General features: G+C 39.9%; 1 protein-coding gene across 1 annotated transcript; it reads left to right on the forward strand.

Annotated features, from left to right (window-relative positions):
• Window positions 1-371: 371 nt before the first annotated feature.
• On the forward strand, window positions 372-24,732 carry TAF1A (TATA-box binding protein associated factor, RNA polymerase I subunit A). Its single transcript, XM_067564915.1, has 11 exons — window positions 372-506; window positions 1,767-1,940; window positions 5,871-6,040; window positions 8,669-8,782; window positions 11,051-11,249; window positions 13,008-13,135; window positions 14,604-14,762; window positions 18,479-18,545; window positions 20,456-20,579; window positions 22,161-22,321; window positions 24,391-24,732. Exons 2-11 carry the CDS (start codon window positions 1,796-1,798, stop codon window positions 24,531-24,533), a joined length of 1,410 nt encoding a protein of 469 aa, XP_067421016.1. The 5' UTR covers window positions 372-506; window positions 1,767-1,795; the 3' UTR covers window positions 24,534-24,732.
• The last annotated feature ends 2,587 nt before the right edge of the window (window positions 24,733-27,319 follow it).

Below are 27,319 nucleotides of genomic sequence, written 5' to 3' on the forward strand. Positions count from 1 at the left end.
AGTCTGTGACCCTCCAGCAATCCCATGTGCCTCACACTATTCACCCCCCCTCCCATGCTCCGCGCCTCCTCTCAGCTAGTCCCTGGCCAGGGCCTGTGTGAGGCGAAGCAGAGGCTGCGGATTGGAACGCGGCCTTTTCTCTTCTCTACCCGCAAGGCAAGGGCTGGCTGGCTCCCCCGTGCGCTTTCACCCGCCCGCCCGGCAGTGTTATGGCGCCACACTGGCCCCTGGTGGGCGAAAGGTGTAACTGCAGCGCCGCGCCGCGCCGCGCCGGCAGAACGTATTTTCTGCGGAGGAAAAAAAATCCGGGCGGAGGCAGAGAGAGAGAGAGAGAGAGAGAGAGAGCGCGCGTGCGCAGTATTCCCCGTGGACGCCAGACAGGCCGGGGCGTCGCGTCCCAAGCCCGAAGAAGCCGCCGCCTGGCGCCTGCCCGCGGCAGCTGAGCGGGGCTCTCGGGCTCGGTCTCAGCGCGGCGCTCCAGGATGCGCTGGAGACAGACGCACGCGGTGAGGAGCGGCGCCTCCCCTTGGCGCGCGGGCGGGGAGCCGAGCCGAGCCCAGCGTGACCCCAGTCGGGTCGGGTCGGGTGAGCAGCCGGCATTTCCCCTGCCCCCTACCCCGCCTGGAGGGGACCCCGGAGGGACGAGTGCCCGCTCCCGCAGGCGCCGGGGCAGGGCGGGGCCGGCCTCTTCCTTGGTCGCTCGGGCAGCCGCCGCAGGTCCCGGTACCGGGGCGAGGGAGCGTAGGGCGGCGGCGGCCGGAGGGCGCGGCCCCGGCCGTCTGTGACACACACACACACACACACACACACACACACACACAGACAGACACGTGCAGCGTTTCGGACTCGCAGCGCCGGGCCCCGCGCGCCCTGGCGGCGTGTCCACACTGCGCATGCGTCTGGTCGGTGCGAGGTCCCGCGACCCGTCCTTGTCAACGGGCCGAGAACAGCCTCGTCTCCCTGTTGGTGTCAACCCGGCGCTCAGCCGGCGGCCACAGGGACTCGCCCCCGGTGGGCTCGGTTGGTTGCCCGAAGCAGCCTGCAGCTGCGCGGGAATGGCCGTTGGGCGGGTCCACTGCCGGCACCGATCCGCGGCACGTGCTGGGGGGGGTGTTGGGTGGGGTCGGGCTGAGCTGCGGTGGGGCTGCTCTAACTCTGAGGGGCTGGTGAGGGGCGCTGCCCCGGGCTGAAAAAGGAGATTCCCAGGAGTGTTGTCAGCTCGTGGTTTTGTCACTGATTTTTAATTCTCCAGCTCCTGGAGTCATGGGATTGTCCTCGTTCAGCCCCGGGGCAGTGCAGAGCAACTGCCTCTTAACCCTCTAAACAGGAGCCAGGGAGCCACCCTAGCCCAGCCCTTTCATCCCGTAGGACAAGGGGCAGGAAGCGCCCCATCGGCAGCATCCCCCACGAGCCCCTGCCCCACGGAGCTAGTGCAGCCAGCCGGACGCTACCCCCTGCATGCGTGTGGGGGGATGGGTGAACCATGCTACTGGCTGCGTCACAACAAGAGACAAAAGCGGAATTTCCGTCCCCCAAAAAACCCAGCCCAAACAAGCCCAACCCATGCCCTGAACAAACATGGCGGATTTGGCACTTCTGGTTCTGGAAGCAGCCGGCAAGCAAACTGTGTAGCCCCCAAAACAACTAGCAGCGAGCTTCAGGGGGAAGGGCAGGATTCTGAAAATCCCCCCCGATGCGGTATGTCCTCCACTGTTTCGGGAGGACACAATACCCATCATCATTTCGTGTGTGTTCATCTTTTTAAGGTGTAAAAGTTTTCCTCTCACTCTAAGATATGGACAGTTTTGTTGAACAACTGAAAAGGGGGACGGAGGAATTTACAGAAGAGTCTGCCTGGGATGAGTCTGCAGTAAATATAGCAAGCAGTTCACCTGCAGCTATCTATTTACCTTTACTCCCAAGGTACCTTCGTCATCCAAGTAAGTGTAGTTCTCTGTTGACTGCTTAACCTTACTAGCACATGCTGGTAACTTAGGGCTGGTCTACACTACAGAGTATTGTTGACAACAGTCAGCTTCTGTTGTCAAACTAGTGAAGGTGTGCACAGTGAAGTGCTCCTCCCAGCAATGTAACTCCCCTGCTGTGCCGACATAATAAAACTACATCAACGAGGTGTAGGGCTTATGTCAATGTAGTTAGGGCAATGCAGTGTCACTGTGTTCCTTACATCCCCTGGAGAACTATCCACAATGACTCCAAGATCTCTTTCTTAAGTGGTAACAGCTAATTTAGACCCTATCGTTTTGTGGAATTATGTTTTCTCATGTGCATTACTTTGCACTTATCAACATTGGATTTCATCTGCCATTTTGTTGCCCTGTCATCCAGTTTTGTGAGATTGCTTTATAACTCTTTGTGCCCAGCTTTGGACTTCTCTATCTTCAGTAATTTTGTATCATCTGGAAACTTTGCCACCTCACTCATAAATGATCTAGAAAAGAAGGTAAAAAGTATCTTGAAAAGCACTGGTCGCAGTACAAACCCTTGTAGATCCCGCTGTTCACCTCTCTCCAGTGTGAAAACTGGGCATTTATTCCTAGCCTTTGTTTCCTATCTTTAACCAGTTAGTGATTCATGAGAGGATCTTTCATCTTATCCCATGGCTGCTTACTTTGCTTATGAGCCTTTGGTGTGGGACCTTGTCAAAGGTTTTCTGAAAGTCCAAGTACACTATCAACTGGATCAAAAAGTTTGTTGACCCACTCAATGTATTCTAATAGATTGGTGAGGCATAATTTAATTTGACAAAAGCTGTGTTGACTCTTCCCCAGCATATTGTGTTAATCTATGTGTCTGATAATTCTGTTCTTTACAATAGTTTTAACAAATGTGCATGGTACTGAAGTTAGGCTTGCCGACTAATTGCCAGGATTGCCTCTGCAGCCTTTTAAAAAAAATCAGCATTACATTAGCAGTTACCAGTCATCTGGTACGGAGTCTGATTTAAGCAATAGGTTGCATATTACAGTTAGTAGTTCTGCAATTTCATATTTGAGTTCTTTTGGAACACCATCTGGTCATGGTGATTTAGTTTAATGTATCAATTCCAAATCCTCCTCTGACACCTCAATATGGGTCAGTTCCTCAGATTTGTTACCTGAAAGGAATGTCTTTGGTGTGAGATTCCCCCTCACACCCTCTGCAGTGAAGACCAATGCAAAGAATTTATTTAGCTTCTTTGCAACAGCCTTTTCTTCCATGAGTGCTCCTTTAGCACCTTCACCATCCAGTGGCCTCCCTGGTTGTTTGACAGACTTTCTGCTTTTGATATACTTAAAGAAAATTTTTACTGTTAGTTTTTGTATCTTTTCCTAGTTGCTCTTCTAAGTATTTTTTGGCTACCGAAATATATTTTTATACTTGACTTGCCAAAGTTTATGCTTTTTTCTGTTTTCCTTAATAGGATTTGACATCCAATTTTTAAAGGATGTCTTTTTGCCTCTAGCCACCTCTTTTACTCTGTTGTTTAGCCATGATGACATTTTTTGGTCCTGTTACTGTTTTTTTTATTTGGGGTATACATTCAGTTTGAGCCTCTATTATGGGACTTTTTAATAGTTTCATGCAGCTTGCAGGCATTTCACTCTTGTGACTGCTCCTTTTAATTTCCGTTTAACTAACTTCCTTATTTTTTGTGTCATTCCCCTTGTTCAAGTGACTTGCTACTGTGGTGGGTTTCTTTTGTATTACCGCTCTCCTCCCCCACCCCAAGCATGTTAAATATAATTTCATGATGGTTGCTATTATTGAGGAATTCAGCTAAGTTCACCTTTTGGATAAGATCCTGTGCTTCATTTAGGACTAAATCAAGAATTAGCTCTCCCCTTCTGGATTCCAGAGCTAGCTGCTCCAAGAAGCAGTTATTAACGATGTTTAGAAATTTCATCTCACATCTTTTTATCTTACATCCCATCCTGAGGTGACATATATTCAGTCAGTATGGGGATAGTTGAAATCCCCCATTATTATTGGGTTTTCTGTTTTTGTAGCCTCTCTAACCTCCCTGAGTATTTCACAGTCACCATCACCATCTTGGTTAGATTGTCAGTTCTACTATTCCTACTATACTGTCATTATTTAAGCATGAAATGTCTATGCATAGAGATTCTGTGGTACTGTTTGAATCATTTAAGATTTTTTGCTATATTTGACCATGCTTTCTTTCACAGATAGTGTCAGTGCCCCACCAGTATGTTCTACTCTGTCATTCCTATATATTTTGTAAACTGGTATCAACATACCCCATTGATTATCATCATTCCACCAAGTTTCTGTGATGCCTATTAATATCCTTCTTTACAACCAGCCATTCAATTTCACCTATCCTAGTATTTAGACTTCTAGCATTTGTACACAAACACTTACAAAATTTGTCAATATTTAGTTGTCTGCCTTCATTTGGTGTAATTAAAGGGGACTCTCTTTTTTGTAAGACTGTTTCTTTTCATTTTTCACTTGTAATTTATCAACTTCTATCCTCTCCTCTTTACTAGGATATAGAGTGTCCCCTTTTAATAAATCCTCCCCTGAGGTGTGTCTCTCTCTGAACCATATGCTCCTCCGCACCTGTTGGCTTTTTCAAAGCCCTTAGTTTAAAAACTCCTTCACAGCCTTTTTAATTTTACATATCAGCAATCTGGTTCCATTTTGGTTTAGGTGGAGCCCAACCTTCCTGTCTAGGCTCCTCCTTTCCCACTGGGTTCCCCGTTCCTAATAAACCTAAATCTGTCCTCTGAATCCCATTGTGTCATCCATACATTGAGACCCTGCAGTTCTGCCTGTCCAACTGACCCTGTATGTGGAACTGGGAGCATTTCAGATAATGCTACCATGGAGGTCCTGGACTTTAATCTGTCACCTAGCAGACTAATTTGGCCTCTAGGACCAGTCTCCTACCTTTCTCTCTGTCAGTGGTACCTATATGTACCATGCCCACCGGCTGCTCCCCAGTGCTGCTCTTACATATATCTAGAGATCTCCAGAGGCCACAGCCTTCACACCGGCCATCATTTCACCATGCAGTTCTCCTGGTCATCACAAACCCAACTATATTTCTAATAATTGAATCCCCCATCACTATTACCTGTCTCTTCCTGATAACTGGGATTCCCTACCCCTGAAGGGGTATCCTCAGTGTGAGAGGATACTGTGACGTCAGCTGGAAGGAGGGTCTCAACTATGGGATCATTTCTTTCTGCTCCAGCTTGATGATCTTCTTCCCCAAAACTTTGCTGTTCCTCAAAAGCACGGAGGCTGTCAGACTGGGGATGAGACTGCTTTACTGGATCCCTGAAAGTCTGACCCATGTACCGCTCTGTCTCCCCTGGCTCCTTCAGTTCAGCAACTCTAGTTTCAAGAGCCTGTATTTGATCTCTGATGGCCATGAGCTGCTTGCACTGAATGCACATATCTGCCACCAGTACATGCTGCATTCGGTGCAATATACTGGATAGCTCCCACTCCGCTGCCGGACTTCTGCCTGCATGATTTTTGCTCATGCAGGGTTTATGATTGTTCTGTGGTTTTTTTGGGTGGAGGTATTATTGGCCTCAGTTTAGACAGTATGTTTGTTAGTTGGATTTGGCTTTCACGCTTCTTTAAACTCCTGTGTTTATGGCTTCTGTTCACTAGCTTCTCTGATTGCTTAGGAGCTGGTTTTTTAAACCCGTTCTCCCTGAGTTAGCTCTGCTCCCTTGTCAAGGGATCCTAAAAAGATTAGGGATCAAAGGACGGTAGACTAGAGCCTCATTATTGACAAAGGTATAGGTACTAAAGTGACAGCTGTGTTGTGTTTTTGTTTTTAAAAGAAGACCACCGACAGCAGTTATCCACTAACCTTCTTTTTTCAGCAACCGCAGGTCGAAAGGCAACAGAATTTCAGGAGACTAAGAGAGCTTGTTTAAATTACATTCAGGATGCGCTGCTACAAAACCAGTGGCAGAGGGCTGCAGAATTCATGATTAACTACTTGGAGACATTGGAGAATACCTCTGCTGAAAAACGAATGGCTGCCCCAGAGGTAGGTAGGAAGGAAAAAGCTATAATCAGTACTCTCTCTCTCAGCTGATGGAAATAATTTAAAGGGGCATCTGAGATAGTCCAGGATCCACAGTTATGTTTGTTTTATTTAAAAAATAAATTTAAAAAAATCCCTAAAATGTCACAAATCTAATTGTATCAGAGATGTTTTAATAATTTCAAGTATCTTCACAGACTTTGTATGTTTTTAAAAGTCTGCAATAGTCTATAAAATGCAAGGGGGGTTTATAGAGGATTGCTTTAGAGGAGCTGTGACCCGGCTGGTCCATGCCTAAGGTAGACCATCTGAAAATGCCACGGTCAGGGTGGGCTGCAAAAGAAGAACAGATTCTCCCAGCACTGGTGGGTAACACTGAAGTTAGACTCCCCAACCAGTCACAAATAGCGCTTTTGATTCCCCACACTAGTTATCTAGAAGCTAAAACAAAAAATATACAGACCCTTTTACTGCATTTCAGTCTCTGGCTTCCAGTCAGCCACTAGGTCCAGTACAGAGATAAGAGTTTTAATAACTTATGCTCTTTACCAAAAAGTTCTCCTGACTCCAAAGGGTCAGCTACTTTGCCAGATCAGTATGAGTCTGGATCTTACCCAAAAGCTGCCAACCGATCCTTTAGTAACTAAAACTAAAGATTCATTTTTAAAGGAAAGAAACAAACAAGGTGAGAGGTGTTATATGATTAAAGCAATCAGATACATTCATATGATTTGAAAGTCCATATATATCAGGTTTTCATTAGAAGTGGAGTTTGCAGGCTTGTGTAGTCCCTCAGGTGTACATCCAGTATCTGGATGGGTTTCAGTCCTTTGTTTCACAGCTTCAGTTGCAGATGAGTTGGTCCAGAGGTAGGAAGCAGGACTGAAGACAATATGGATGTGGTACAGATGCCCTTCACAGTGGATTGCCATGTGGCTTGTTTCAAACACAAGCCCTCCGCAGCACATGGCATGGAAAAGCCTCAGAGTCAGAGAGAATCTCTTGACCATAGGGCATGTTCTTACATGTCCTGGTAAGTGGTGACTCATCATCAGGTGTAGCCCTGGCTTCTCTCCCTGGGTTCATTTGTACCTGTGAATTTCCTTGATGGGCCATTAAGCCGGTTTATTGCTGCTGCCATTGGGTGTCACCCAGAAACACAGCATAAGTTGAAATACAGATATACCATACATAATTATAACTTACAGTATCAAGATGATACATACACATAAACAATATTATTATGTTCAGCAAATTGTAGCCCTTCTAATGGTACCTGACATAGTATGCCCCATATGAATTATTGTAATTTTGCAATATTGATGTTCAATAATATTATAAATGGTCACCTCTTATCCAGAGAGCATCACATGAGAAAATACTGGTCTCTAGCATATGAGAGGCAAGGCCCCAAACAAGAAGATGAGTATCCACAGTTTTTTGGCACAGGTGTTGCAGGGAGTGCCACACCAAGAAATGCTGGACCTCTTGTGTACTTTGGAGTGCTGATCCATGTGGCTTTCTCTGAAGCAGCATGGAGGAGCATTGAAGTCAGCTAGTGGATCAGTAAATTTCATGGATTCATTGGTTAAAATACAGTAGTTACCATTGGCTGTCTTCACAGCAGCGACATATCTGGGTTATACGGAACATTGTCTCATCAATTCCCATGTTCTGCAGAGACCTGGTTTTAGCAGTGCTGAGAACCTGCAGCACCAAGTGAAGTCAATTAGAGTTGTGGGTGCTCAGCACTTCTGAAGATTGGACTCTAAATTCCCTGCACAAATTGTTTGTTCAGGCTCTTTGCACAACAGATAAGAACGTGGCCCATATATGAATAAATATGCCACAAATCACACCAATATCATGTTCCAGTTAAAATATAGGTTTTCATAAGCTCATTCTGAAACAGAAATGACAAATGCATTTGCTACTGGTTCCCCTACATGTCAGTATCTGTTTGAAAACTGCATCTTCTTTTTAATTCTCTACCATCTTTCTCCAGTACCTCTTGCTAGTCTCCTCTGTGCATCTCACTAGATGATAAATGTGGTAAACTACATTGACGAACAGCAGTTTTAAAAAATAAAATCAATGCAGAGCCATTGGATACTGCCAGTTTGTTGGAATTGCTGATCTAATTCTGTAGACAAATTTTGATCACAAAGATATTTGGTGTCGGGAGGGAGGGATGTATTTCTGTTTGCAGCTTCATCTAATTAAGATACCCTACTAAAATCTGTACTAACATTAAAGGAAAATATTTCGTTTGCTTGAGTTGTTCTCAGGGCATTGGCGGGGTGGGACGACACGATGATGATGGACCTTGTTTTCATATGAAGTTTTGGTGTGTTTTGTTGAAGTAGGATTTTGATGACCACTTGTGAAGTTCCATTGCATTTAAGATTTAATTTCACTTATTACATGAAGGTATATTTTGCTATAGCAGCAAATAATACACAATTGTTTTCTATTTGCAACTTAAACCATACATAATATGGCTAGATATAATAGCTGTGGTGCAGTGATGAGAGTTTAGTGCTATTCTGGCTGCTATGCGCAGAGTGTTTTCACTTCTGAAATTTTAATTCTTTTTGTTTTTTGTTTTTGTTTTTTTTTCCTTTTGGGCAGGTGATTTGGAGAATAGGAACTGAAATTTTGTGCCATCATTCCAAGAGCAGTATTGATGAGCTCAACTACTTTGCTGAGCGGATAAAAAATCTAGGAGTAAAAAAGTATTTAAAGGTGAGGACAGCCTTAAAGGGACACTATTGACTATTAAAATCATACCTCTGTCTGAAAATTTTACTTACTTGTGTTATAAGTAACTCTTAAGAATATTATCTCTGGTAGAGGTAGTATCACTGATTATAGTATAAAGAGACCGCACCTTAGAGTTATGTAATGGCATCATTATTTTTCTATTCCATTCCCTATACAGCCTAACATCTTGTTTGCTTTTTTGACTGCAGCTGCACATTCTTCTGGAGTCTTCATTGCACTGTCCGTAGTTATGTACAGGTCCCTTTCCTAAGTTGATAGTTAATGTAGAACGTTGAAAGGTTTATGGATAGCCTATATTTTTTCCCTTCCAGTGTGCATTATTTTGCAGTTATCAACATTGAGCTTTTGTGGCCATCACTTTACCTCTTCACCTGGTTTGGTCAGGTCTCTCTGTAGCTCTTCACAGTCTACTGTGATCCTGATTAACCTAAATAACTTTGTCATCTACACATTTTGCTGCCTAACTGCTTACCGCATTTTCCAGCTTCATAATAAATATACAATCCACTAGACTAGTAAGGAACCTCGAGATACTTCTCTGTTAATCTTTTGTCATGATGAAATTTTACCATTTAATCTATTCTTCACTTTTTGTCTACTGGCCCATTTTTGATTGATGACAATATTATTATTTATTATTTGTATTGCCATAGCACTGAGCAACCCTAATCATGGACCAAGACCCCATTATGTTAGGTGCTGAACAAACACAGAACTACAGGACAGTCTCTGCCCCAAGGGTTTATTTTGACTCTCATCCCATGTCTAATTAGTTTCTTTACTAGTTTTTACTAGTTAGGGACCTTTACAAACGCCTTTTAAAAGTCTAAGGGTACATCTGGTTCTCCTCTATCCACTATTTTATCAACCTGTTAGAAAAATTCTGATAGATTAGAGAGACATAATTTTCCTTTTTTGAATCTGTGCTGGTTTGGCCCCCATAATATCATGATTACAGGTGTTTTCTTGTTCTAGTTTTAGTTATCATTTTAAACCAATTTACCAGTTACAGATGCAGGGTTTATTGGTATAATTAACCAGATTGCCACCATTTCCTTTTTTTTAAAACTATATATTTTGTTAATTGCAAGTGCTGTAATTGCCTGCATTTTCAGCTTTTTATTTTTTTAAAAATTTCCCAGGAATTTATCAGAGTTCATTACAGAAATTTTAAAATGGGTGAAAATCAGTGCAAAAATTAACTTCTCTTTCCTGGGTTAATATTGGGATGGGAGGACATAAAAAAAAAAAAAAAAAAGCAACCAATAGAGAAACATAAGGGCATAGTAAGTAAAAGCAGTTTAATGCTATGGCTTATTTTGTGAACTGTACATTACCATTACATACACACATGCATGTGTGTGTCCCTGTATCTTCCCCAATAGTGCCTTACATTAACAGACAGCTTCTCATTTACACTTAGACAAATTTATTAACAAAAATACATCTACCTAATGCTATGTATTGGATTTTCTTAACATAATTAGTATTTTCATGTATTGGAATGGTCCAAAATTCAAGTGAAAATCAGTTTAAAAACAAAAAACCAAACCCAAATAATAGCTTTTATAAAACCTGGGAAATTTTTGGTAAAAATCAGTAAAAGCTGAAAACAAAGGCCCTTTTATACTTGCTACCTTCCAATTTACTGGAACAGTAGCTGTTTTTAGTGAGGGATTGCATATTTTTGCTAGCAGCTCAGCCACTTCATACGTAAGCTCCTTCAGAAGTCTTGAATGTATACCATTTGGCTTGATGGCTTATTGCTTTATAAACTAAGTTTGTACCAGCACCTTTTCTTCTGACACCTCCATCGCTGATAGTACCTCATGTTTATTACAACAAAAAAGCGGGTCTGGAATATGTATTTCCCCAACATCATCTGGTGAAGACCGATGTAAAAAATCTTTTAGCTTCTCAGCAATGTCTACACTTACCTATATCCATACTTTTTTCACTCTCCTTTTCCTAATACTGTATTTATATCCAGAGCTTTCTGCAACTTTATCATTTGAATGAAAGAATCTATGCAAAATGAGCTTTTGATTAAAATATTCCAATTCAATCACAGTTCTAATTTAAATGTATTTAGAATATGTTCATTGATGCCAGTAACATGGCTTTTTTCTGCAGGTGTATGAAAGGAGGTAAAATTACAGTGTGCAGTCATGACAGTCTGATCTGTATGACATAAAATTCAGTATTATAAATTGTGTAAAATTGTTGTAGGTCTGTTTAGAGCATGTATTTCATCTCCTGTGTAATGGACTGGTAGATGATGCCTACCAAAACCTGTCCCTGGCAGAAGGCTGGAGGTATGGAGAACAAACAACTGCTCAGGATAAAGAATTGAAACTCATTCAAGCTTACAAGGGGCTGCTGGACTACTATAACTGGTCCAAAAAGAGAAAAGCCATGTTAGAGCTTGGTAAGTACCAGCGCTGCTTTCTTTAGATTGACTGAGCTGAACAGCTTCTCTTTTCTCACAAGTCACCATGGCTTGCAGATGATTCTTGAAAAAGGAAACATGGATATAGGTTAGAACATTGGTGGTGATCATTCAGTCTGATCACTTGCAACACAGAGCTCTTAAAATTCTGATATGTGCTTTTTATTTTTAAAAGTAAAAACTTTTTCGTTAAGTCTGCAAAGTCCACCACTCAGGACAGTTCTTTTGCAGGAGACAAGAACTGCCTTCTCAATGAGAAAAATCTGAACGTCTGGGTGGAATTTTCCATCTGCTTCATAAGCTTGATCTGATTCAGGCCAGGTTTATAATGGCAATGTCTTGGCTTTCTGAGAAGCTAACTCTGTGTACCACCATAGGAACAGAGATCATCTGGGACATAGGAGCTAACAGGCCCCAGATTTAAATGAGGAAGGGGGGAAACTGGTTCCTGTTCTCAGTGGCAAGCCCTTACTTCTGGAATTCCCATTTCATGCTTCTTCATTTCAGATAGTTGGGAGAGGGAGGTGGAAAGTCACAGTGGAATCTTGTTTGAAATTTGGTTAAAAAGTCATTTATTGTATCCATGTGCCCTGAAACTTCTGCAAGAAGGCATATTTATTATAAGCCAAGTTAAAATAAAGGTAAATGTAAACCCAGCTCAGGAGCCTGATAATTTAAAAAAGTTGTTTGAAAGCTTAATTCCTCTTACATTCAGCAACCAAGACTTTTTTATCTGAATGGAAATTAAAGTATTACCTATAAGAATATTTTCTGCATCAAAGAAGCAATACCATTTATTTTAGATTTTTACCACTATACAATAAAAAAATCACCTACCCAAAGCTCTGAATGCCTTTGAAAATATTCTCGAACTATACTACTAAAGAGACTTTTCAGTTACCCCGAGTTCACATAACTTGGCAACAGCATAAACAGGAGTTTCAAATGTTTGGGGTCCTAATGGAGAATGCTTAATCAAAGGATTTCCATCAGATAACTTTTTTTATAAGTAGTTTTTTCTGTGTGTTAGCTGCCTGCCATATATGTATATATTTAGAAGCTGACATTCATATTTAATTGTAAATTCTTTAGTTTTTACCTTTGTTTAGTTGACAGGATTAGATATATTATTTGAATAAAATGGAGGTTTGTTTAGATTCATTTTATTTATCTATTTTGCTGTAACAGAAAATGAAGCTTAGGATAATTTAGTCAGAATGTGCTGACTATAAAGTGGGATCCATAAGATTCAGATATAATTTGGTGATTAACTTAATGGTCAGAAAACCAACACCATGAGACCAGTTAGCTCCACAGTTAGTGCAATAAATGTATTTGAGTCTTCTGTTAATTTCATTTAACTGTTGGTGGGTGGAGGTGGTGAGGTGGGAAGAGGGTACTTTTCAGATAAAATCTAATTCTCTCAAATCTGTCTTCTTAAATCTCTATTCAGAATAAAAATATTTCTTACCTTCTGCACTTGTTTTATGAATATACTAATTCTTCCTTTGTCCTTCTCATTTTTAGCTCTCACTGAGCTCCATTCTCTTGGGTTAAGCTGATCTCTTTGAAGTTGGATTCAAGGTGTTGACATTTTTCTATAATGCCCACTATGGCTTGGGTCCTGGCTTTGTTAGACCACCTCTAGTGTGTACCATCAGATCAGTGTTCTGCTTGGTTGATTAAATAAAATAGAATGTCTTTTTGAAAAAAAAACAAACTTTTATCTTTTGGCAGATGAGTATAATTTTGCAGAGTCTGTTGAACAGGAAATGCACAGTTTCTTTCGGCAGGCAGCAGTGAATCTCAAGGAGATAATTAAAATACCTGGAGTTTGGGACCCTTTTGTAAAGTGTTATGTGGATGTAAGCACTTTTTTTGAATATTATTTAAATGTTCCTTTGACTAATCTTGCTTAGCCCCAAAGTGAAATATTTTCTGATGTTTCACTGCTTGCAATTAAATTATAGTTAGGAAAGTGACACTGTGAAAATGCTACCTTTTTAAACATTATATCTAGTATCTTCATGTCATATCTACTTACATGGCTAATGAAAGCTAGATTTTACTCCTGCTGGCATTGCAGGACCAACATAAACAATGAGAATCTGAGCAGAAGTCTACTAGTAAAATCACTAGGTAAATTGATTGCAGTTTTGTTGTTACTGTTGATGGTGCAAGAATTAGAGCATGGCTTGATTGTTCAGATCATAGGTTGTATTTGCTGCACACACAGAACAATCTTCTTTTAATTGTCAACTGATTGTAGTTGGATCCTGAAGTCACAGAACAAATATGAAATCCCTCTGTCACTTTTCTGATTATAACTGCTAAATCAACTAATTTTTAAAATTGAATTAACCTTAAAATAGATTTGAAACACTTTGATTTTTCTAGGGTTGCTAATGGCACCTGATTTTCTTTGGGGCTAGCCTGCCTCACAAGGTTCTACCTCATCCTGGGGTCTGTTATGCTCTCTCATTAAGATGACCACTCTTATGGAGAGACAGCAGTCCTGTTCACTGAAAAGAAACATTGAATCAGTGACAGCAATTATTTAATATATACATATTTATTTAGCTGTTTATGATATTTGCAGTACTTTTAATTACTTCTAGATATCGATATTTTCATGTATGTAGTGGAAAGTGAATTGCATGTGAGAGCAGCAATATTAAGAGACATTAGATTTAAATAGAAATCTATTAGCATTGTTCAGTACTAGTCCAGAAGCATCTAGTGTTACTGGGCTTACTGTATTGTGCACTGTTAATAAATAAATAAATAAATTTAAAAAATCAAGAATTTGGTGCTCACGTAGTTAAAGAAAAATGTGGTGAAGCTCTTCTGTAATTCTCTATGGTCTCAATCCAGTTCCAAATCTAAGGGAGTATTTTCATTGACTCCAGTAGGATTTGAATCGGGGTCTTTGTTTTCAGAGGTGCAAAGATGTCAAGGATAGAATTGGTCATTGGGAGAACTAACTGTGCTTAAAGAGGATCCCTCTAGGTTAAAGTTGGGGTGCATTAGAGGTTGTGTGGGGGAAAAGTATGGGGAAGCTTGCGGTGCAGTTTCTTCTATCTTACCTGCAGAGGATTTCATTTTTCAGGGTTGTCAAATAAGGACCTTTCATAAACTCTGAAATCGACTTAAAAGTAACATTTTGAACTACTTTGTGTGGTGATAGTAAAAGGCTCCTTTCCATCCTAGTGGTGTTACTTACAGGATTGTCATAACAATACAATTTGTGGCAATCTAAAACTAGTTGTGAATATTTCTGATCATTATTACATTGTCAAGCACCAACAATGGCTCATATTTTCTTTTCCATAGCTATTGGAATTCTATGAGGATTATGATGAAGTCCAGCAGGTGTTACACGAGTATGCTTACAACTCAAAGTTTCCTCCCAATCCCAATGCTCATGTTTATTTGTATCAGTTCCTAAAGAGACGGGGTGAATCAAAGAAGACGCTAATGTCTGTGCTTCAGGTATGAGATTTGGATTGTTTCAATATGTTTTTGTAACTAGATTTACAGAATATAAATTGATTAAATTGAAAATTGGTTTTTCAAAAGCCTTTCTATGTTTTTATGCTGATGACCTGTATCAGCTGTTATAGATTTTGTCCAAAATTTTAACACACTTGGACAGAAGGGAAACCAAATTCTACCCTTAAAATATTGTGAGCCTCCTGACACCATTATAAAAAGTTTAAAATGAGATTTTTCCTCCCCCGTGTTTGGGATCATCCTTTACACCCCCATGAGTTATATTTGTGTTTAACTGAAATGTCAGGAAATCTCTGGATCAACCTGTTCCAGGGAAGGAGATGTTGATGTTTCATTTAATGTATGTCATAGTTATAGTCTGCTTTTTTAGTTTTAAAAAGTACATGAGCGGTTACTTAGGCAGCATGCTGGGTTGAGAATTTGTCTCACAGTAGATCTCCTTTTAGATTTGTATTTACCATATAACAATATCAGGGTATTCCTCTGAGATTAACCATACAAATTATTTCTGAATAGTAGAGTACCTGCCATTGTAAACACACAGAGTTGTTGGGGAAAGAAACTCTTTATGTACATCTAGCACCAACATTGATCTGCCTGTGACTTAACAAAGGTTGTCCAGAAATAAAAGGCATTGGGTCTGTTTGCAAGGCATTTGAGGATGCAAGATAGGTATCTTTCTGCAGACAGGAGAGGAAAGTTGATGGTATACACCTGCACACAATAAGTTCTACACATACAAATTATTTTTCCTTTACAGATTCTCTCACAGTGGAGATGTGTATGCTGCAGCTGGAGGTGTTGTTTGCAGCCCAGGTAGATATACACGCTCTAGCTTTGATCGAACTAGTGTGCTGAAAATTACAGTGTAGCTGTAGCCATGTGGATGGCAGCTCAGGCTAACTGCCCGAGTATCTATCTGGGGTCTGGGATGTGATTATACTCGGGCAGCTAGCTTAAGCCGCTGCTCATGCCACTGATTGCTGTGATTTTCAGTGCATTAGCTCGATCAAAGCTAGCATGTGTACCCAAGCTAGCAGTCACACCTCCAGCTGCAGTGTAGACATACCCATGTAGGCCTGATGCAGCAGAACACTCAAGCATGTGCTTAACTTTAAATATATGCTTAAGGGCTTTGCTGAATCATGATTTTGGTCCCGGGAAAAAGTTAATTTTACTTTTGGGTTTTTTTTTTTGTGTTTTACAGTCCCAAGCATTATCCACTTTTTGTTATGTCCTATCTCCATGCTGTTTCACTCCACTGTATTCAACAATTAATTCAATAAGTTTCATATTGTAGCCTGCAGCACATAAGAACTCTTGGCTATCTTGTTCTACTCCTTTGTATAGTGTGTACATGCCGTGGCTGCAAAGTGGAACTTATCCAGTCATTTTGGTAAGTCATATTTTGCAGTCTGCAGTGTACACTGATCATAAAGAAAGTGGGATGCTTAGGTGAGATTGAAAGGACATCAAAATGCAGACTCAGATTTGGGATTGATAGAGTGCAGAGCAAATAACATCTTCTACAGTCTTACTTTCACACAGTATGTCTAAATTCAGATCTGTCTTCTCCATTTTATGTTAATAGTTTTCAATTAATTCAGAGAAGGTGTTGATGTAGCTTTCTGGAACCAATAAATAGTCTTGCTTACAACATAAATTGATATTGTCCTAGTTTTATCTTTAAATTCTATTTACTAAAGAGAACAATTTGTTGTTTGCTCTGTTTCCACACACTGATTTCAGTCATCCTGCCTATCAATTGGTTTCTCTGACATTTTCAGTGAATTGTGGAACAAAGCTACAGTAAAACTTCCTATTACAGTACTACCATCCATTGGTAGTTGTGCTCTCTTTACACTAAACGAATTTTGTTCCCTTTGGATAATTATGAAATTGATTTGTCCTTGCTCCCTGAACTTCAGTAACTTTTTGCTTACCATTTTTATAATCTTTTTAACCACTTGATGGCACCAAAACACTATCATTAGTGTGTGTTTTACCAATTCTTCATAAGTTTTAGACTTGTTTTTAAGTTTATATGTTGATGCACCAAATGTGCCTGTACTTTACAAAATCCAATATTCCCAGTACTATTGTGATTTTCATTTCACCCAAGAGTTTGGGATGAACTAAACAAATATTCTGTAAGTTAACCTCCTTTCTATAAATTAGAGTAAAAGCAAAAACTTGCATTGAGATTTCTTGAGGTAGAACATGAGGTCGATTTTTACTCTGATTGTCACAATTTTTCTAAAGAAAAATCTTACAAAACTATATGGTAATAAAGAAAGTTCTCTCTTTCAGCATAGCTGATTTACACTTGTAAAATCAATATTGTATATATTACTTATATTGTTTGAAAAAGGGAGAAATTATCATTTTACTGTAACTATATATGTGTACACAGTGTGCATATCATGGTATTTATAAGGCACATACATAGCATTATAAATCATTGAGGTTCAGTGCTTTTAAAAAGCCAATATTCTAAACTTTCAGGTGGGGGAAGTAGGCACAGAGGGTGAAATCTTGGCCCCATTGTAGTCAACAGCAAAACTCCATGAGTTCACTCAGACTGAGCGATCTATCCAAAGGCCCATAGTCAGTAACTGGTTAGGGAGTAGAAACCAGGTGTCTCTTCCCAGTCCCTCCCTAATTAAAAGGCTGTGTGGTCTAGTATTCACAATGCTCCTTTGAGGGCAATAGTTTATAGACACTTTTATAGCTAGGTAAAGTGAAGCTCAGGAAGGTGAAGTCACATGTCCGGAATTCCCCAATCGGTCAGTGGCCATTCTTAGTTTTTTGTTATCGGTTTTGAAGGTTATTTCTATTCACCATGTGTTTGAGATGCCGATACACTATGGTACTGATGGCCATAAAAGTGCCTAATGAGAAGAAAGCTGTTTACCACTGTACCTGAAGTCTTTGATTTAGATGATAGTATACAGAAATTATTTCTACTAAATAATGCATTTTTCTTTAGTCTAATTATCCTATAAGTACAAGAAATACCTCTTAAAGCTCACCATCTGGATAAGCAGATAATTAATTTGGTTCTCTCAGGCTGTTGGATGATGCCTTTTCTGGTCCTAGTAGATTTCTTTTCTCCAGTCATTAAAATAAATGCATTTTCTTTTTCTCTTCATTCCTCTCTGATTGCTTCCACTCCTGAGCTATTGGGGAGTGAGGTCACTGTCACTGGCTATTAATGGATCTTCTGGAACATCTGATTGGGTCAGTCATAATGGAAAAAACTGCAGAGTTAGTGTACTAACAAAACCCTGGGGGAAGGGTGAAATTAATCTGACAGAGGGAAGTAATGAACACTGTGGGCTAGGTTGTGCCTAGTCCTATGTGAGTGCACAAAAGGGAGGACAGAGGAGTGCAGTAGCACTTTGCTAAAGGGTGTATTGGATGCTGCCTCAGGCTGCTCATGATAAACGTTGTCCCTGCATTGGGCACAGTGCCTCTGTGAACTGCCATCAAGATATACTATGCCTCCCCATCAGAGGAAGTGTTTTAAAACTTCAGTTTGGCCCTAAGTGTTAATTGTTTGAGTTGTTCTATATGACAGAATTAAAGGACCATATTATTTGTTTATTTTAATAAAAAACCAATTTCTCACTGAAGCAGGAGTGTGGACTCTACAATCTTTTTGAAGATTCTGTAACAGAAACATTTTTTTCCAGATTTTGCACGAGCTTGTTCCCTCTCATGAACTAATGTTAGAATATAATGCCATGCTTCAAAAATCAAGTAAGTCTTTGGATACCCTTGGTCTTTTCCTTAACTTATTCTAAGTATAAGTTTCCTAGAATCATTGTTGGCTTTTTCCAGTTTAAAATAGTTTTAGTGTATAAAAATTAGTGTGGGGTAAGGAAGACAGGAGCCTAGAGGATAGCTCCTTTGACAGACTGTTACTAACCTTTGCAAACAAATGTTAGTCTAAATAAAAATATACAGGCACTAATTGTCAGAATATGTAGGCATCACAGCCAAGATCTCAATATTGATTAGTGATTTTGGGTACCTTAGTGTCAGGTGTCCAACATGATACCTTAATGAGGCCTCTGAATTTCAGAAAGGATTGAGGTACTGTACAGCACTCTGCCTGAATTCAGTATGTATTACTCAAAGATCCAAGAACAAAATCCACATCTCCTTCAAATGGGATCTTTTTATCTATCTGAAAATAATCTCCAGAATTGGCATAGCCCTCATCTCTACGTGCTAGTCACTTACATTGTAAGTCAGACACTCCTCTTAAATTGATCCTCTAAAACGTACTGTATTGTAGCATGTAGGAAGTGTGGTGAAGGTTCTTTAATTTCCATCTCCCCCCAGCCTCACTTATGTTCCTGGAAAAGTTCCCCTTTAGGCTTAAATATCTCTTGTGTTATCCGCACATACATGATATTTTTGGAAAATCCATTTAGCTGTTTTGAATTATCAAAGTTTGGCAGGGAACATATATAAAGGATAATTTTTCAGACACTTTTTTCTGCTCTTATAACTCAGATGGTCTTGTTTACAAATCCAAACTTGGCCAGTAGGTATTTTTTAATGAAGAATGCCTCTGCTTTATCAACTTTGAGAACAAAATAAATACATTGTTCCTTTCTGATTCAAGTGAGCACTAAGGACCTGATCCTGTTTAGTTCTGAGAACCCTCAACCATGGCCTTGAATTCAATCAAAGGAGGCAAGGGGGACAGCAATGAGGATACCCTGCACCTTGCAAGAGGTGCACCGCATCAAGCAGGAGGAAGCCTATAAAGTGAATTCCTGGTTCTACTGAAGTCCAATATCCAAAACTCTGATGAGCTTTTGAGACCAGGATTTGGGCTCATTGTGTATGTCAGAACAGAGACTTCAGAGCTTTTGAACTAGTGCATTTAAACTAGTGTGCTACCTAGCCTTCATGTGTGCTCAGATTTATTGTTCATTATTGTATTTTACAGTGTGTAGTGGTGAGTCACTGCACATGAGGAACAAACATAGCTTCCTCAATAGTTTACTCCTCTGACATACTGCAAGTGAAATTTAAGAACTTCAGTCAGCATGGGTCTGACTAGAAGAGAAAGGTATCATCATACTGAGTAAACAGTAGTAAATGTGTTGTTGGACTAGGCTGGAGGTCTGTGGGTTGTTGTAGGGATTTGTGATTGAGTCAGTTTTATATCTCTGTGGACTTGTAGGAACTTGGAACAAACTAGAAGCAGTGTGTTCAGTCTCCTCGGAAGGGCAGGTGATCTTTGGTAGCAACCCTTACTGATCAGTCAGGAGCATCATTAGTGGGCTCTAAGGAGTACATCCTGATCTACTGACCAGAGGCAGCAGCCATACTGCAAGACAGTCAGTCTAGGATGAGTGAACTTGCATCTGCTGGATGGTTGCTCTTGCAGCCTCTTCAATCAGCAGTCTTTGAGCAGGATTAAAAAGGACAGAGAGCGTCTCCAATATAAGCTATCTTCCAAAAACTAAGCAGCTGTCCTTGAGCACAGATATACCTTGCTGGGTTTACAGTAAGAGGAGGAAGAACCAGGTCTTGAATTACGAAGAGGGCACCACCACAGCCAGCAGAATGAAGGCAAACTAAATCTTGTTGCTGATTGTCTTATTAGTGAATGCAGGATTGTTCATTAACTTGACCTATTCTATTTCCAGAAAAAAGAAAAAAACAGAGATTGGGGCTGAAGGTAATTTTCACAGTCCTGGATTTTGCTGGGTGGAAGGAGCATGTAAAAGCTTGGAGCTGTTTAGCAAAACAGATTACACAGATCCTGGAGAAGTAAGTGTGGTACATCTGCTATTGCAGTACTGGGGGAGCTAAACATTACAGTGGATCAGTTATCCCACATGGAAACTAAGATATGTACACTTTGGTAGCAAGAAAATTGTCATCTTCTATCATCTCACATGCTTTCCATGTTACTGAACAGAAGGGTAAACTGGCAAATCCTGTAGTAGTTCATTGACAGTGCCCAGCTATCAGGGTGCTCTTTTAAAAAGAATGTCCTATTGCACCCTGCAGTCCCAAACACTGCATCTTTCAGTGGCAATACTACAATGTTTGGTCTGCTACTGTTAGAATACTGCAAGAATTTTTTTTAAAAAGGTGATCATTGTGTGCATAGTGAGCTTCAATGCCACCAGGGATTAGTATTTTCTCTGGCCAGCACTGACTGCGTTAACTGCAACTCCAAAAGAAGCCATCTCCAAGCAACCTACCCTGATCAGAACTTTACTGTGATGAGTAGACTTCAGGGGAGTGGTGAGTGAAGACATTCAAATAGGGGTGATCCTGGAGGTTTTTCTGCTTCTTCAAAGGCAATCTGCATTTGAACCATTCACAATGTTGGCTGAGTGTCAGTGGTACCCTGTAACAAAGTATGCACACTTTGTATATAAAAGGTGCTCCATTCTGTTTATAGCTCCACCTTTAAAAAACACTTAATCTTTCTGGGAGAAGGATTATATCTTTTTATATAAAATACCCTGTAAATCTAATGCTTTTTTCAAATAGCTCTAGTGTTGGGTAGAAGTGTTGTTTGAAAAGCGTTTATTCCAGTGTTCAATCTGATGCAGCCTTTATTTAAAGATCAACCAATGTTGCTAGTGTCATAGCGGGTCAATTAAAATAACTTCACTGTGGGTTAGGAGGACCAGAATTTGACCTATTAAACTGGGAGTGTCTTGGTGGTGGTATGATAAGTGAAATCTGTTCAAAAGACCCGTCTTATCTGCAATCAATTGTTCCATGAGCCAACATCAGAGTATATCAAAATGAACTGGGAATGAAATGCTCACTTTTATTGGACAATTACCTCCATAAAGCAGCCAGTTTGTCAATGCCTTCAGTAGCTGATTTTAAGATGATAGTAACTGAGACAAATTCATCCTTGGTGTCACTTCATATTTATACACCCTTTTCAACGGAAACAACTTCAGTATCAGATATCTCACAAACTTATTATTTGCTTATTGCTTATTTGCTTATTGCTATTATGCTAATCTGGCATACAAGCAAAAATGTCACTCCATTTTCTGTATAAAATTTAGCTCTGATTTCAAACCCTAAAATTTGTGCCAGCATGCAGACTTTAAATGAGCTGATGCTGCATTCTGTATTGTAACTCTTGTTTTTCAGCTGGCAGTGCTACTCAGAAAAAAGTGGTAGAGGCCTCTGCAGGGCAGTCAAATGTGTGGTGGATTGAGTACCTCGCATATGCCAGGTCCCTGTAAGCAATGTATGAAATGTGCATCACTCAGAGCAATGTTTTGGTAACTTCCACTTTTAAAAAAAAAAAAAAAAAAAAAAAATCCTCCTACCCAACCCAAGGTTAGTTATAACCTGTTTACCTCTTTCCAGGTCTGGAAAGCAACTTGACTGGGTCAAGGAGGAGTGGAACTCCAGAAAGGATTGGTGGCCAGCCTTCCACTTTAGCTGCCATTTGGCTAAAAGAAACTGGCAGGAAAATAAAAGTCTTGCTTGTGAAAAAGCATTGGTAGCTGGAATCCTGTTGGGAAAAGGTAATTTTAAATCTTCTTCAGTCTGTGGAACAGAAATATTGACTAGTTCAAGATTTAATGGCAGGGGAAGTGTCTGATTTGTGTTCTGGAAGAAACTTCAGCCCTGTGATTTCAAGAAAGAAGCTGGCTTGATCCTGCAGAGGTGAATACAAGAAAGACACTAATGGTATTTGCCATTGAGGTATAGTTTACATCTCACTGGTCTTGCTGCAGCTATAGTTCCCTTGGAATGATATTGAGTTACATTCATCCCGGTTTGAATGATAAATTTATCAATCTGCCCTTGTTGAGCCATTGGCAGTCAAAATAAGAATTAGCTAATAAACAGAATAAAATTAGGATATTAGAAATACAAGGAAGAAATATTAGCAAGTGACACATTACTGTTAGTAACCTTTAAGCCATCATTCCAGAAATCCTGAGAGGAAGCAGCTTCCTGAGTGAGTGTTGTCTGTTGTTAGAGTATGTAGGGAGCTACTCAGTACTTAAGAACTATATTCTTATCTCAGTAGGATCCTAAGGAAGCTTGGGTGTGGTTTGCCTGAAGCTGTCTTTAAGGGCATGGTTATTTAGTTGGGTGACTGGCTCTCAGAACAGAACAGATCTGAGGCAACCACTAGGATATGGGTAAGGTCTCCAGTATAGAAGATGAGTACGCTTGAGAGATATTACCATGGCATTATTCAAACAAACTTTCTAGTGCTTGAATATAAGATGTGTATATAGTGTTTTCCTGCTTAATGTTTTATGTCTGAACTTTCATATAAGGAGAATGATTGATTTAATTTCTAAGCCTTGACACTGGAGTGTAGCAGTTCTCTGTCTATTGAACCAAGGCAAGCAGAGCTGTGTGAGGTGGGTAGCTTGATGGGACAGTGAGCTGGGTTGTGGGTGCACACGTGGAAGAAGTGGAATTGAAACAGGGAGGATGGAGAAGTGGAATGGAGTGGAGCTGTTTGGGTGAATCACCTGTGACTCATCAGAGCACAGCTCTGATTTGCTTCACTAGCCTTAGGCTCCTCCAGTTCAAGTCCCCCATCTCCCCATCATCTTTACAAATAGGCCTGTATTCCAGAGGAGCAGAATCCTCATGTGGCTGTGAGTAGTTGCAAAAAGCATAAGCTCTCAGTTGGACTTCCAGGTAAAAATCCATATTGTCAGCCTGGGGATGACTATAATGGAGAATGTCTGGTCCCTTGCACTACCTCCACCAGCCCTGCTCCTACAGAGCGCTCTCACCATGGAGCTCTGGCAGAGGACTTTTTGTGGATTCCTAAGGAGGGCTGCAGAATGCCATGGAGGCAGCACTGCATCTTCTTCCAGGCACCCCAGAGTGAGACCTGCCTGAGCAAGGTCCCTTTTTCTCATAGCAGTAGAGTAGATGATTGAGGCACTAGTCTGAAGTTTGCAAAGTATCTGAGATCTTGCAATGAAAGGCAATGTCATTCATCTTTTAATGGGTCAGTTTTTCATTGCTAACACCTTCCAGACTTCTGGAAAACAATTTTAATATCAGGAGCCCACTTTTACTTCCAATAAGTGGCCTCTGAACACCTGGCTGCTACCAATAAGTGTGCAGTTAACTAGTTTAGTTTATTTCTAGATGTAAGATGACCTTCTTGAAGCCCATTAAGCAAAGGAAGCTATATGCACTATTGGAGAGAGAATAGGTCATGTTAATTTTACTGTTATTAAGACTTGTATATACACTTAATTCCTGGAGTTAAATAAACCCTTTCTTCACTTGTAATTTCTAATATATCTGAAGGCCATTACAAAATTAGACTTGCCAGAAAAACCCAATGAAATGTACAATTACCTACACCTAACTTATTACTGTCTTTGAGGATGTGTAGGAGACTTTTTTAGTCTAAATATGACTGCTTATTTGGTGGTGGCAATATGCCTTATGCATGCGCATCTTATACCAGTGACTTCTATTACAGAAAATTTTCTTTTAGGGGATCATTTGTGCTAAGGAAATGCCTCTTGTGTAAATAAAAAGCATTTTATATTCTTCAGTTTATATGACAGTGTGGTTTATAACATTATTTCATTTTTGTTTTTAGATTGCAAATACTTTAAATATGTTTCACACCAAGGCTGCAAAGACAAGAAGGAAAAGTTTCGGACACTGAAGAAATTCGTGAAGAAATACAGCTCTGCCCATTTGGGGGCATCTGGAATTTTGGATTCCTCTGCACGTTTTTGATGTTTGCAAGATGTCTTTAAGGTCCTCTTATAAAAAATGCTAAATTATTTTTCCAGCTTTTCTGTGAGGCTTTTATTTACAAGTTCTCACTACAAAGAACTTTGAGAGTGGATTGCTAGCTCTGTACTAGACTCAGTATATTGCCAGCCACAGTCTTTGGTTTGTATTCTTATTTATAATAAAAGGGAAGTAAATCCATTGTAAGGGAATCTGCTTTCTTTAATATTTATTCCATGTTTGTTTGTGTGAGATTTAATAAGCAGAGATGATGCCTCAAGAACATATTTGAAAGATATTTAGTAATCAGGAAGCAATGTACCTGTGACTTGCTGATATTTGGACTGATTCTGCTCCCATTTAAGTCAAAAAAGGCCATGTTTCAAATCCAGTCAAGATTGACAGTGACATGAAATACTTAATGTCTGGCTGCAGCAGGAATTTTCCAAGTCATATGTTCCCATAGGGGAACTTTCAACCCTTTCACTTGTTACGCTGCAGGAAATGCAGTCTGAAAAATACTTAAACAAGTAAGCAAGACATGTTGCTAGTTGACACCATCTCGGGATTATCTTCTACACTGAGAAATCTGTGGAATCAATTAGTAGGAAAAAAGCATGTGGAGGACATAGACTTAAATTAATAGTGGCTTATGTTTAGGCTTGGCAAATTTTTTTTTTTTTTTAAAGTTTACCGGCTAATATCTGTTTTTAAGCATTTTTTCTATTTTTATTTATTTAAATTTTCACAGTTGCAGGAAATTTTGGGGAGGTCAGACAATAACTATTCAATGACTGTAGACATTGAAATTCAAAAAGTTAAAGCTTTATAACAATGAAAATACAAATAGTCAAAATATCTTTAAATCAAATTCTAATAAGTTTTCAAGCAGCATTTTTCTTACTTTGTCCATCTGTAAGTTTCTATTATCTATTTTTTTCATCAGTGTGTGTATGACCTTTACAGACATTTACCAATAAAAATCTGGTTCTTCCAAAGCTATTTACAGTACATTGCAGAACACACTCATACAGACAAAAAAAAAAATAATGAAGGCATACTTGGTAGCAGACTTACGTAAAGCCTTTAGAAAATTGTCAGAGTTGGGAACATGGAAAATCAGTAAGAAATCCTAGACTGTTTGCCACTGTGGACCATCTGTTGAACTGTATCATATCCGAATCTGGTTGCATTTAACATGGTTGCTGTATCTTTAGTGTAAAAACAGCTAATACAGTTCAGTATATCCAAACATCATTTTCCCAGGGCCCCTGTATGTTGTTGACCTGTCCACACACCATATTACATTGCATGGTTGCATCAGTAGAGACTAGGAAAGTCTTTCTCATATTGCTTCAATAGCTGATGTTATGGACAGAGGTTTGTGGATGTTTTTTCATGCTGTGCTCTTTGTGATATTCTCTTTGGAAAGACCAAGGAGGTAGGACTGTGTAAGATTTCTCTACTCTGCAGAAGAAACCTTGTAGAACCTGGCTGCAGTCAGTCCTGATTTATGAGCAAGACTGAAGATGGAACACCCCTCTTCTTAGGACCCAAGTGTTAATCTCGTGGTCATGAACTATATGTGAAATCAGTCATGATGCAACCTGGTTACAAACTTGGTAAAGGTGTTTTAACAGATTCACATATTGTTTGTTAAAATAAAATACATACAATTACCTTTCACACAGTAGTTACTTAGAACTGTTACTGCTAATAACCAATCCTTACAGTTTACAGAGGTATAGGGCCTTTCCTCTATAGATGACCTGTAAAACATTTTTGGGTGAATCTCCTTCTGCAATACTGGGGAATGAAGCTCTTTAACAACACAACAGTGAGTGAATAGTGAGGGTGAGTGTAGCTAGGCAGAATGTAATTACCCAAGTGGGAATCTGGCCAGCAGTAATATTGATTCTTGGGAAATACGTTAGATGATTTTTAATAATATCAAATGGTCAGAAGCTTAGTTTTACATTTCATCTGAAAGACATCCCATCCCCCCTCCTATTTCCAAACTCATCACTAAACTGAACATTAATTTAATTCTGACTTAGTGATAAGAATGCAAACACTCCTTTTTGCAATTTCCAAACCAAGATTTCAACAGGCCTCGTTTGTGAAATCTAACAAGATTACAGCTCAAAGTTACATGATTGCTAGTGTTAGACTTTCATCAGAAGAGCAGAACTTCTCACAGACGAGATTCATTCTACATATTCTAACAAGCTGCAAGGAGTGGGGTGAGGGAAATAAGAGGACTGAGAACAGTTTGATGGCTTTGAAGTATCTCTGTTACTCATGATACTTGCCAGCTGTTTTCATGCATTCAGTGCAAGTATGTGCAGTAAATGTTCTTACCTTTAAATGATCTCAGAGCTGAAGTATAGAAAAGCTCATCTGCCAACACTACACTGTCCACAATTCACCTGGGGAAAAATCGCCTTCACTCACTGGATACCTTGTCATCAACTGCCTCTAAGACATTCCTTTCCTTAACACAACTGCAGTTGGATGGGCCCTAAGTCTCTTCTCACAGCAGTGAGAGTATGAATGTGCAATAACTGCACTAAAGTCATTAGTTATACCAGTGTGAAACCAGACTAAGCAGGATGAGAATTTGGCCCTATATTTGTTCTTATGAGTAATACTGGATTTGGAGTGATGTGTAATTGAAATGAAAACCAGGACTAAACCATGTGGGGACAAAGATAGGCCAAATTTTCCTCACTTAGTGTGGTCTCAGTGGGTCAGACCAATAGTCCATCTAGCCCAATATCCTGTCTTCT

Source organism: Emydura macquarii, unplaced genomic scaffold (genome assembly GCF_026122565.2).
Source record: "Emydura macquarii macquarii isolate MOO-44397 ecotype Brisbane River unplaced genomic scaffold, CSIRO-AGI_Emac_v2 contig_2676, whole genome shotgun sequence".
In the NCBI taxonomy this organism is placed as follows: domain Eukaryota; kingdom Metazoa; phylum Chordata; order Testudines; family Chelidae; genus Emydura; species Emydura macquarii.

Bases quoted from the DNA above. Each gene is read 5' to 3' on its own strand.
- TAF1A (XM_067564915.1), top strand. From the start codon at position 1,796: ATGGACAGTTTTGTTGAACAACTGAAAAGGGGGACGGAGGAATTTACA. The intron at 1,941-5,870 runs GTAAGTGTAGTT...TTCTTTTTTCAG, and splicing joins AAGGTACCTTCGTCATCCAA to CAACCGCAGGTCGAAAGGCA. The intron at 14,763-18,478 runs GTATGAGATTTG...ATTTTTTTCCAG, and splicing joins CGCTAATGTCTGTGCTTCAG to ATTTTGCACGAGCTTGTTCC.